Source organism: Perca fluviatilis, chromosome 3 (assembly GCF_010015445.1).
Source record: "Perca fluviatilis chromosome 3, GENO_Pfluv_1.0, whole genome shotgun sequence".
NCBI classification, from domain to species: Eukaryota; Metazoa; Chordata; class Actinopteri; order Perciformes; family Percidae; genus Perca; species Perca fluviatilis.
The window spans coordinates 22,203,484-22,216,607 of record NC_053114.1 but is presented as its reverse complement, the minus strand read 5'-3'; the positions used below and the strand labels follow the sequence as shown (position 1 = coordinate 22,216,607).

The 13,124-nt window shown below is 41.0% G+C and overlaps 1 protein-coding gene across 6 annotated transcripts in view; it reads right to left on the bottom strand.

Moving 5' to 3' along the window:
• lmo7b (LIM domain 7b) overlaps positions 1-13,124 on the bottom strand; it is a 37,211-nt gene that overhangs the window by 10,499 nt on the left and 13,588 nt on the right. For 5 of the 6 annotated variants that reach the window (XM_039795358.1, XM_039795356.1, XM_039795354.1 and 2 more), the window contains exons 7-15: positions 11,094-11,207; positions 10,848-10,992; positions 9,999-10,152; positions 6,588-6,647; positions 5,888-5,993; positions 5,394-5,542; positions 4,987-5,170; positions 4,353-4,889; positions 3,045-3,365 (exon numbers count right to left, since the gene is read on the bottom strand). In XM_039795358.1, the coding sequence (XP_039651292.1) occupies positions 3,045-3,365; positions 4,353-4,889; positions 4,987-5,170; positions 5,394-5,542; positions 5,888-5,993; positions 6,588-6,647; positions 9,999-10,152; positions 10,848-10,992; positions 11,094-11,207 (1,770 nt within the window). The remainder of the gene's footprint in view (positions 1-3,044; positions 3,366-4,352; positions 4,890-4,986; positions 5,171-5,393; positions 5,543-5,887; positions 5,994-6,587; positions 6,648-9,998; positions 10,153-10,847; positions 10,993-11,093; positions 11,208-13,124) is intronic. The other variant, XM_039795359.1, reaches the window with a different exon arrangement.

The following is a 13,124-nucleotide window of genomic DNA, read 5'->3' as shown; positions in this document are numbered from 1 at the left end:
GCGTAACGGTAACGTTACAGCCGTGAACCGAAAGTCTGTTTCCTCAGCTGGTTCGATTGGGGCGAAGTTGTCTGCGGCAGGTAGAGACAGAGAGTCAGAGGGAGGCAGGGAGAGAGGGGAATAAATACATGTGACATTATGAAATAAAATTCCCCCCCAAGCATTATCAAGAGCACAGGTTTCCAAAGTAATTTTAGCCTGGGCTGAAAGCAACACTGGTAGACTATGCTGGCGCTGTTGCCTTGGAAATGACAACATCCGGTCTCTGAATATGAAAAAATCAAAACTTTTTTCATTTCTATTTCCGAGTGATTTTATTTTTGTTATATGAAATAGAAAATGAAAATCACAGCATATTTTTAATTTCTCCCATCCCCTTTTGACCATGAAAAGGAAAAAAATGCCTTGTATTTCAATTGTATTTTAAAACGAAAATCAAATAACCATTCGTTTTTTGTTTTTTAAGTCTGTTTATGAAATGAAAATCGAATGAACGAAAAAGTACACGGACCACATGCACAGACATTTTGGGCGACACTGCACCAATAATGAAAAAACAGTTAGTAGATGAAGAACCTACGATTCAAATGATGAAGTTACTGTTTAATGCAGGACACCCTTTCATGTTGTGGTCAATTTAGAGATTTTGGTCTATTTTGCTTCCATGTCTTTTACTCTTATGGAAATAAAACGTACAAAATACACATTTAGATGGTATTTGTTTTAGGCTCCGTAATCTACAGGCATCTGTAGATTTCTTCTAAATTTAAACCTAACATTTAAGGGGGAAAAGACTCGTAACTCATTAACTGGGGAAGTTCTGTGCCGATATGTTTTAGTTATTTTGTATATCTTGTTCACCTGCAGTGCCTTGTCAAATGTATGCAAATTAGTGCATTTGAATTAGTTAACGCCTAATTTGCATATCAATGTGGCGATTTTAATGACGTTATTTGACAGACTTTACTGTAGCTGTTCACCTGGAGTGTCTCAGTTAGGTACAGTACAGTAGCCTGTAGGGCCATGATGCCTCAGCTAAACCTTAGCTAACTTATTACATAAGCTAGTAGCTCATGCATGTTAGCAAGACAGAAGAACATGCATCCAGAAAAAAGGGCACTTTTCTCGAAGAAAAAGGGCAGGTGCTCAAGCCCCTTTTGAGGTCTGTGTGTGCACGGGCCTGCCAAGGGACCAGTTTATTATGTACACAATCTGCAATCATCACGGCAGCCCTGCAACAATTGCCATCTTTGTGAAGTCTGTAATGTTATTAGAAGGATAGTCTAGCCACAATGTTCCACTCCTCCCATTGCGCCGGTGTCGCCGGAAATTGCGCCGGATGTCAACTCTTTTTGGCCGGAGGTCCATTACCTTCCGCTTTCTTTGTGTCGTAATTCTAAACTCTGGTCGATTTATGAGGACTAATGGTTAACTGCTCCTCAGATCTCTGCAGGGTAAATCCAGACAGCTAGCTAGACTACCTGTCCAATCTGAGTTTTCTGTTGCACGACTAAAACAACTTTTGAACGTACACACGTTCCACCAAAACAAGTTCCTTCCTGAGGCTGTTGCAGCGGCACCGTGGCTCCGTGAGGCGCTTAGCACCTCCCAAGACGATTGTGGTCGGTTTAAAGAAAATGCCAATAAACCAGAGCACGCAATGTTGTGTGGACTAGCCAGACCCCCCTCCGCTGCACTGTGGAGGAAGATCTGGCATTGGGAGACTATTCAAAGGATAACCCCTTGAGATGAATCATCTCATTTTCGAGTCATTCTCCAAGACAATTATACAGAAAATACTAGGGCTGCTCCCTCTTAGTCGACTAATCGGTCGTTTTGGTCTTAGTCAACTTAGATTTCTTTAGTCGATTGGTCATGTTTTATGCTTTTTTCATGCTAAATGACTCATTTTCAAGAAACGTACGAGCACATCTCTGGTAAACACAAAAATGAAAGTGGTGCTTTTGCATGACTCTTTGCGGAGAAACTCAGATTACAGATCTGTCGATTAAATCAACTAATCAATACAATTGAATGAGTGTTAGTCGACTAAGAATTTCTTCAATCGAGCACACCCCTAGAAAATACAAAAACTACATTCACCCATCCACACGACACTCCCAAGCCTAACTTCACCAACACAGACTGATTTTGTTTTGTTGTCCGAGATGCAGATTCAATGCTACATAAATGTTTGCGTCCTTAGCTAATGGTGGTTCAGCTAAGGAGTTTCTTCAACCCTCACATACTCAAATACGTAGAGCAGAATATTAAAGACACATAATACATAGTGTCAAAAAGTGAAGATCATTAGCTTCAAAAAGATAAGCTGGTGGTGGAAAGTATATGCACTCTCAGTCACCACAGTGATGCAGTATATTTTAGGGCTAGTACTGTTCAACGGCCCGCACACCCACACAGGTGTTTTCACTTACTGTTGATTAGAGGCTGATTCACCTGTGTGGGTGAAGACTAGGTGTGTTAACTTTAGTCTTATTCACCACATTATCTTAAGTTTGACTTGCCATTTCAAAATATTACCATTTCCGTCTGTGCTACTTATATCATAATTAGTAAGCCATTTCAATAAGAGCAAACCATTACAACATGTAAATTCCAGATATCGTTTCTCCTCTGAATGCCTCTCCGTTCATGACCGCTCAGGCAGTGAAAACCATGAGTCATGTTCATTTATTTGCCTAAACTTCTTTACCACTGGTAATTTATTAAGTCACAAAATATATCCGCAGATATTAATGCCTGATCACTTCTCCAAGTAAAAAGCGCTTAAAATACTTGGAAAAGTGATTATTTTTCCTTCCATTTGCCCGTGTTCCTCTAATCCAATTTTTAAGTTTATCTATTGATCGATGGGCACCGTCACGGACTGATAAATGAAATTGATTTGATAATCCCCGATTATAAAAAGAGTACAATTTGATTAAACGTAATTATATCCTAAATTCAAACATTACAAGTTTCACCAAGTTGCATCAATATACACATAGTACAAATACTGTGTGCTGAAAAATAATCCAACATACCTTTGGGAGGTCAATGCTTGCATCAGATGAGAGAGTCAAGCTTTTGTTGTGGTGGGTCTGCAGGTTTGAATATGGCTGCGGTAGTAGCTGGGTTTGGGTGTAGGGCTGATGGTGGTAGCCATCGGTCTGGAAGGAGGTCGGCCCAGAGACGGTGGCACCTTGCACCTTCTCCCCCTGTTCTGTACCAGTCCGTTTCGCCTGGTTAGCTTTTTTCTGCTGACCCTTCAGATGGGCAGTCACAGTTGGTCTTTTGAGAGAAGATTTGGTAGTTGGAGAAAGAGATTCCTCTTGCTCACTTTTCAACAGACCCTGGTTGTCAAGCTGAAGGTTAACAAAAACAAGACGTCATCAAAAAGGACCGTACAGATTAACCAGGACAGTACAGATACATTTCATTGCAGCATTTACTCTGCAGCATTGATGTAGGATTGTGCTGAATGTCTATAACCAACAGACAAATCTAGTATTGAGTCGACACTGCTCACAATGGTACAGCAGCGTTTTTATTATTGATGAGTAATCCAAAAAAAAAGAAAAAAAAGGTAACAAGCTCTATCACATAAAAACATGTTTATTGTGGTGGTCCCTATGCACCCATCTAAGCACTAACCTTCCACTAAGATTAGACTAATTCTAACCATCCAGACTGCAAAATAAGATCAGCAGGTGGCAGGCCCTGCAACTTTAAAAGCTCCGACACTAATTGGAATTTTCACAGAGAGACACAGACCTGCTGTTTATCTCCATCCCACCACTATATGCATCATTCTAATCACCTGCATTTTGAGAGCGCCTTGATTTCAAAATTAGACACATTTCAGGATGTAAAGCCTGAATGAATTGTGGGGATGGACTGTTGAAAGGTGACATTGTTTGTAAGATCTAAAAGTCTTAAAATCTATTAAAACCCGAGTGTTCCAGGTTTATTCAAGGGTGATAGAGGGGGAGGATGGTAGTCAAAAGTAAGCAACGCAACGGGTAGCACTCCACCTAGGAAAACAATGTTCCAGCCAGCGCAGAGTGGCATTACCGCGGATCATTAAGGTTTGCTAAGAAACTACAGTGCCCAGCTGTTCTAGGATATTATTTAGCATTTATGAAAAAATGATGTCTTTGTGACCTGTTTTTATTAAAAGACAACCATTAAATCAATTAAGCCAATACCATGACAGGAAACAAGGTTTAAAAAAAAAAAAAAAAAAAAAGGCATTTTTCAATTTTTTCCCCTTACTGTTTGGAGACCATTTGGTTAATCTCCAATATATTCGAAGAAAACAGTGCTATAGCTTTGATAACCAATGAACTCACGTTGCACAGTCTCGGCAGCGAGGACACCCTGGACTGCTTGGTCCCAAAGGGCCTGGCTGTGATTGCAGAAGAGAGACGAGACGAGCCCTCGGACCTCCGGTAACCCCGAGGAAGGCTGGCTGAGCCGGACCATGACGCAGTTCTGAACAAGTACTTGTTGACCCCCTGCTTGACACTGCCTTGCTCCACAGCTGGTTCCCAAGATGTCTTCTGGCTCTCTTCCTGGGACTTGTAGTTCTGGTGGGGCAAGTCCTCCAGAGCATCAACTCCTGCCTGGTTAACAGCACCAGGACAGAAAGTGGGAACTTTTGGATCAAGGCAGAACGGAAGTTCCTTGTGACTCGACATGGATTCAGTAAGATCCCTGGGCTGCAAAGGAGCTGGGCTGCCCTGCACTTTGACTTGGGTCTGGGAGCTGAAAGGGCAGTCCAGAGAAGGGGTGGTAACTCCTGTTCCATCTGAAGCCAAGGAGGCAAAGTGGGTCTCCTCTCCCAGGACAATCCCATCAGAGGCAGGCATGGCTCCAACTGATGATCCCTGAGGACAAATAAGCAAACACTGGTTGGAGATCTGCCATGTAACTTTTTCACCACAATTACAATGTCAACACAAACGGGTACATCGGTAAACGTACCTGAGTGTAGGCTGACTTGTGGGGGCTACGTGGAGCCGTGGGGCTGAAAGGTGCCTCCGTGGTGTAGCTGCGGGCCAGCAAAGCCCGAGTACGTGGCCGGAGATCAGAGCTCAATGATTTTGCTGAAGGAGAGGTGGAGTAAGGACGAGGGGCAGGGTAATTCCTGCGTGGTAACTGCTGGTCTCTGGGGAATCGGCATGTAAGGAAAGAGGAGTCATAATATAGGAGGCAGCAAAGGTTGGTGTGTGTGGTGGGGGGGGGGGTCATATTACATGAGTTGACTATGGCGTACTGAACAGTTATCAAGCAAGGTCAGCGGCTTTTAATACAAACTTCAAATTAATTGTTAGTAAAAAGCAGGGTTTGAAGTGTAAGCTCTAGATATTACATTTGTAGATTGAGCGTACCTCTTTAGCAGTCCGCCTTGTGCTTCGTTCTTCTCAAATTTAGCCAGCGCTCCATTGGCCATCTGGTTAATGACATGTTCTCGGTCCTGCGACTTCCTGCGGAGGTCAGACTTGCTGCTCCTGCGACGATTCTTCCACTTTGACAAGTCCTGAAACAAATGCACAGCCCGATACACCGTTGCTTGCATGCATGCAACTACAATGTAATGTCATTATCAATATTTTAAGGCTCAAAACACATTTTCTTTGAATGATTATACTCTAGAAAAACATCTGTCAAGTTAATTCTTGACCTTAGTTGACAAAACATCTCTACAAATCTTCCTCCGCACATGAAGTTATGGCATTATAGATGTTCAAATTTCCACTTTGAGGAAATTTCAGGACTATTAAGGACTGACATTATCAAGGTAAAGAATAAACTCAATTTTTAAACTAACATGAAAAAAAAGAAGTAATTAAAGTACTCTACAATTCCAATACTTAAGACTTACATCGTGCCACTGAGCTTCACTGTCCTGGTCCACATCGTAGATGGTGTTCACATCAGGAACTTTACGCACAGGGTATACCATCGGGATATCACTGAGTGATTTGCTCCTGGTTCAGACAGACATGGAAATAAATAATGGCTATGCAAGGCAAACAAAGAAGGTATTTAAAAACATCGTACACATGGAGCAGAACAAGCATGATGAATAGCGGTATTGCAATGCAGCGCGCACAAAACATGCGCCCCCACACTCACACACACAGCGAGCAGGAAAGTTGCATGCAAGTCAAGTAATGCAGCAGTATAAATGGCAACAGATGTTGCTGTCTGGATAACATAACAGCCATGACTTGTAACAAGTAATAGCAATGCTGTGGGTAACAGAGGATGTCAGATGTGACATTCAAATAACTTAAAGCAGCATTTAGCAGGTGGTATATCAAAACTGACAATTTGATGGGAGGAACCACGACTGATTACAACAATCCTGTAGTTTGTTATAAATTCCACTGAGAAGTCTCTGCCCATAAAATTAATAGTGGGAGGTATAACAAGTGCTTCATCTTTATGAAAATGGTAAACGTTTGCAGCATAATTTCCTTTGTAGGCGAGCCGAATACAAACAGCATGCCCAGATGAAGCAGCAGCATAGCAGTTGTGGTTGGAGCGGTCTCCAGACACCTTTGAAACTTTAGACTCACCAAATCCAGCCAGGGTTGACCTGAACTGGTCTCTCAGGTCTGACTTGCATTTGATATGCTCTACAGAACCAAAGAAACGAGACAAAAATGCCATTATAGATCTAAACGTAAAGGCAGCTGGTTTGACAAAAGTAACTAACCGCATAGAAAACATGATGAAGGCCACGCAGGACAAGGGGCTAAACCAAACGAAAACCACATAGAGAGGAAGCATTACATAGATTACGTAGAGGCAAAAAGAGGCAGTTATTTACACACACACCACCTATGGCTTCAGTACCACAGCTGTAATACAACCCCTACTAAACACAAAAGATCTTGGCAGAAAGAATGTTTAATGCACAATATTTTAACTTTATTCTCCCACACCAAAGCAATATCCACACAGAAAATAAACTGGAAAACATAACGCTGGCACAAAATGTGTTATGATTCTGTTATGGCTATCAAAGTATGACACAAGGCATGAGTCATCGGTTTAATCATTATGAAGTAATGAGTCACTCAGCATGATGCTGTTAAAAACGTCCTCACATCGTCAGCACTATAAAGAAAGGTGCCAGAGTAAATGCCAGATAATACACCATGCAGTAGACAGGAAAACAATCCGCAACAGTACAAATTCAAAGCACATTTGGTTTTCCTGATAACTTCACAGAACATCCATTTGATTAAGAGGGCAACATTTGCATATCAGATTTAAAGTGCTCATATTATGCTCATTTTCAGGTTCATAATTGTATTTAGAGGTTATATCAGAAGAAGTTTACATAGTTTAATTAAATAAAAAAACAAAACAAAAAACACATTTGTGTTGTAATGCACATTGCTGCAGCTCCTCTTTTCACCCTGTGTGTTGAGCGCTCCATTTTAGCAACAGAGTGAGGCACCTCACTTCTGTACCATCTTTGTTGGGAGTCGCACATGCGCAGGCTGGACTACAATTCAATCAGGAGAGATTTCGTTGCGGATTAAAAATATTTATTGTAATAAGGATAACATGAAATGTCTTTGGGGATTAGACTCCATCATTAAAAATATTTTAAAAAAGGGGTAGCGAAGCCAGATATATTCCCCCAGATGGAGCCTAGACACTGGTTATGGCGGAGAGGGAACCCAGAGACGGAACGAAGGACCTGACTGCCAGAAAGGAACTCAGGTTGCACTTCATTAGAGCCGTTTGGAGCAGTTGGTGAACAGTGTTTTCTGTTGGAGATGGTAAGTCCCTTTGGGGTGGACTTTGGGCTTTTTCACTTTGGAAGCCTATTACATGCACAAAAAAAGATATTTAACACAAGAAAGAAAAGGGAAAACAACAAAAAGCATAATATGAGCACTTTAAGTAGTTTTTGGATTACATATTTGCAAATGCAAGAATAACAGGTGCACTTTGCCACTTTGGTACACAATAACATAACAAGTAGGATGGGGTGTTAGAGCTTGTGTCAACTGTCTGTTTGGGACTGCCTGTGCACGCTCGGTGTGGATCTTCATGACAGTAGAGAACGTTCAGGCTTGGAGAGGGTTTCTTAGAAACGGTTTGGAGGCTCTCCAGATGTACCAGAGATGTTTTGTACTGCAGCAGATGTCACAAGCCAGGAAATGAAGTCAAACACTTCCTCAGAAGAACCCAAAGCTTTATGGCTACAGTCAAAGGAAGAAAAAAAAAATGCATAAAATGAGTACAGACGACTTAAAAGTAACACAGAAGTCTTCTAAAGAGAGAAACTTTGATAGAAATTTGCAAGATGTTGGGTTCTGCAGTTTTAGCTTACGTCATCTTTCAAGTAGTGCTAGCTATTCCCATGTGCCTAGCAAACTAGGATTCCGTTTGCTGGTGTAGTTAAGCTGGATTTAGTAACCACTCTAATGCTATAGCCGAAAAATAATGACAGACAGAAGACATTGTGCCTAACATGCCTTCATGTCACACAGCTAGTTACTTTAGCACAAAGAAAAAGCTTGTCAGATTCCGCTTAAGTAGGTACAGTAAGTCACACTTATGAATACTTGCTGATCAAGCAATGCATCGGCAAACAAAACAATAAAGCAAACCGCAACAGTACAACACGGCAGCTTCAGCTTCACCTTGTATTAGTGAATAAAGCATTTGTTAATCTTAAAGATTTCACACTTGCACGATCAGCCCTGCCTTGCTTCGTAGAGCAGTAAAAAACAGTCAACAGACCTTAAGCCTTGCAGAATACGATACCAGGGTCTCCTCTGGGAGCCGAGGTAGATCGTCCGCACACGAGTCTCCTCTTCAGGTGTCCAATATCGGGGTAAGAAACGGTCGTAGTTGGGGTTGTTTGATGTCTGATGAAGGGTCTGCTGCACTCGCCGGAAATACAAGTCATCTAGGACAGGATCTGCGTCAGTATAATCGTCGTCGGAGTCGTCCTCACGCAGAGCTCTTAGGAAAAGCTCTTCATCAATGGTACACTCGGGAGGACACGCAGTGAGGTGGGGTTGAGGAGAGTAAGGGGCATCTTCAATGCTGCAGCAAAGAGTGGTATACCCACATCTAGGTTTATGATTATCACACATATCACTTTGGATAAAGTGATAACACAAAGTATCACAGAAATGATATCCGAGCTGCTCCAACGTGTTAAAAAAAAAGCAGAAGTGTGGCATGATTAATGCATGGAGGCAAATTCTGTTTTTTGGAGGATAAGGTTAGGGTTACACAATGCTTTTTAATTTCCAAGCAGTGGAGCGGTAGGTAAGGTTGAGTAATAAAGCTAAGCAGAGCATCAACACCACGTTGGCCTGCCACATCAAATATTGGATGTAATCATCTAGTTCTAAAAAAAAAAAAAAAATTGTTATTGTAATTTTGTTGCTGTGCTGCCATTTTCACAATACCAAACAAAACACTTGGCAACTTAAGATTTATAAAATATGAAAAAGAATTACCACCCTGTGTTTAGTCTACTTGTGAAGGCTGTGTTTATGAATGCATGCCTCTCCATCATTGTTTGGGCTTGGTGTGAAGAAAAAGTTATTTCAAGAAACTCCAAACTGCAGATCAGTCCATAACTGATTTGCCAACCTTGAAATTTGCTACAAAATGCATTTCAACCAAGAACAATGTCATATTACTAATGATGGATATTATTTAACCCGGTTCTCTCATAGGACTTTTTACCACGTACAATATTAGAAAGACAGCAGTTTCCTTTACACTGTATGTTACTGTTGGACTCTGAAATAAAATGATCTTTTCTATTGAAGGTTTAAGATGAAATTCCACATAAAAAGGAGGGCAATACAAATAAACACCGAAAGGTAAACGTTACAATCCACTGAGGAATTGAAGGTTAAACAAAACTCCTTTAGCAGCTGTAGATGAGTGAGTTAGTGGCAGTAAGTGAACTCTCTGTACAGTAGCCGACACATTTGCAGTACCTGGAGAGTGGACTAGTGCAGCCCCTTTCATTCTCTTCCCGTCCTTGTTTCCTCCGTAGGAGTGGCGGTGGGATATAAGCCTTGTTTTGTTGGGTTGAAGGCTGTGTGGGCTCCATCTTGAACACCTGCTCAGCTTCCGCGTCACTTCCACAACCTTGAGATCGCACAGACGTGGAAAATGAGCAACAGAAAAAAGATACAAGATTGGAAGACAAGGATACTAAAACCAACTGAAAAGAAAACTGACTGAGCCTAAAAAGGGTGTTAATATCAGAGCATAAAAGAGAAGAAAGTTTAGTGTGACTGAGTCTTCACACAGCCAAGTATGTGCCCTCTCCCATCACACAAACTTTTATCACCACAGTGTGGAACTTGCCACAGTCTAGAGACCGAGAGTGCAGACAATTAAGGACACCGAGTAAGAAGATCAGAATGTTGTTTATCCAACTAAAATTTGGCTGATCAAGCATAATAACATGGTTGTTGTAATTCACGAGTTTTCGAAAAATACATTTCTGTTCTGGCATGTTCGTGCAGACTGACAGTAGCAGGTAGAGCTCAGGAAAAAAATAAATGTTTGTGGATAGGAAGTAATGTATTCCACTCAAGCAAAAGTTGGAACAGCAGTTTGTTCAGCTGGTTTAGCTTGCACAAAGAAAAACAAACGCGTACTGCATGAAAAAGTTCTGAGCAAAATGGAAAAGGTGTCACTACTGGCCACAGTGTTTGACTACCAAGGGATTTCAGCAAATTGCAGTGCATAAACTAACAAAAGGAACTCTTTTACAGCCAAACAAAAAGGAAGTCACACTTCAGGAGATTGTATGGAGAACGCACTGGTAAACATACTTTCATTGTTTGGGAGGACACCACGGGAGTACAGGAAGTCAATGCCGTCGGCAGAGTTCGCCATCTTATAGCTCGGTCTGATGCGCTGACATTCCTCCCTCTCTGGGTCCCAGCACTCTTTCACATTACTGCCCTCATCTAGAGCCTAGATTTAGAAGGCGGGGTTAGTGTTAATAATAATAATAATAATAATAATAATAATAATAAAGAACTACAACTGCGCAAAAGCCTAGAAGAGCAGCTCACCTTGGACAACGCCAACCCTAACAGCCCTTCAAAGGCCTTGAAGTTCAGCTGAGGACCACTGTAGAATGCATCAAGGTGAGCCTTGCGACCCAACCAGTAGATTGTGATGAGAACCTGAGTAAACAAAGACACGTAACCGACCACACACACAGCTTCCTTCCCCATCCCTGCTAAAAAGGAACGTGTAGAGTTTCCTATAAACTGAACTTACTTCAGCAGCCCGCCTGTTTTTCCTCATCTGTTATACCCCACCTACGGGTGGCTATGGCACAACATCAAATGCTCACCCAGATCTAATTAGTCTTCAACTCAAAAGCCCAAACCACAGTGAGGGATTTCTGATGTTCAATAACTCACTTATGAATTAACAGTTTGGCAGATTAGGATCTAGGCTAACAAACAAAAAACCTTTCTAACAACACATCAATCTGGATCAATATTTCGATTCAATCAACGATCCAATTTTATCGACAAAGTGAAGATATCGATACATATGGTCATCTTTAAGATGCGCCTTTATTTTAAAATCCCACTTTATATTTATTTTTGGTAATGAAATTGTCTGCGTTGCGTTAAATGGACTTTGTATATATCGTCTCGTAGCTTATCAGTCGCAGACTCCTAAATTGAATCGAAATTGTATCGTGGTAGACTTTGTGATATCAGTAAATATAGAATCGTTGTCCAAAGAATCAATATATTGTATCATGATAAAATGTGCGATTTACACCTCTAGTTCTAACTAACGTAGTTAAAAAGACATGACCCAACACATCAATGAAAAGGTTGCAATGAGTTACCCAACTAGAAATATACAGGGGAAAAACTGGCAGCCCTGTCCCTACAACAACAGATGGCCATCAGCATTGTAGATAAGACTAGCATTTTACTTTTTCCAAGTAAACTGCTGCCAAGTGTGTCACTGCCATTTTTTAGCCCCTTCCCCTCTCATGCAGGTTTGACAGATGCATGTACATCTGTGTCTGGCAACGTTATGTTTTCAATTACATCAAAGAGGAGGAGGAGGAGGATATGCTTTGAAAGACCTTGAAGAGTGCTCTGCATTTTAAAAACTTCTGAGAAGACAAACCACACAGACGTTAAAAAGGATATGTTATTAATACAGTACATAGTATACACTCAATGGCCACTTCATTATGTACATCTGTACAACAGCTTTGCCATGAATTCTACTTTTATGAACTGTTGTATTTTCTGTTCTGTATCTTTATGCTTATGTAAAGCACTTTAAAATCCCCTTCATATCTGAATTGTGTGTTATATAAATAAATTGCCTTGCAATCAAAACTGAACATTATCATCTTTGTAGAGTCAGAATGTATGTCAGAGCCGTTTTATTGGATCACAGATGGTACAAGTGTACCTAATGAAGTGGCAGGTAAGTGTATACACAGCGTTTTAAGCTAAATGCTAATGTCAGCATGATAACAGCAATTCCACAGGATGATATTAAGCAGGTATAGTGTTCACCATCTTAGTTAAGTGTGTTAGCATGATAAGATTTTCTAATCTGCCCTAAACACAAAGTACAGCTGAGGCTGATGGGAACGTTATTTGACACTAACATTTTGACATGATGATGGACGGTGCTAGCTTTAAGCAACACACACACACACACACACACACGACACCATTAGTAAAGACAGTGTGTAAAGGCCTGTGAAATATGGACCTCTTCCTGACATGTAGTGTTTTACTATTTCAGCAAGCAAAGCGTTTTGGACAATTTATTTCTATTTGCCTCGAGGCAAGGAATATTTCTTGACGGACGGCCTGTCTCCCTGGAAGAGCAGCAGCCTGTGTAGCAAAGGGATTATCCACAACACTACGTGTCAGAATTTGTATTGTTGTATCTTAACAAAGTAATCCTAGAGTGGTCAGCAGACTGTAAAAAGATCCATTCATGGCCCTTAAGAGATTTGAATAATTGAATAAATATTGTCTAGCACAATGCTAGGGAGATGAAAAAGATGAGAATTTAGAGTGGAAATAAATGCGTTTGTATGGATT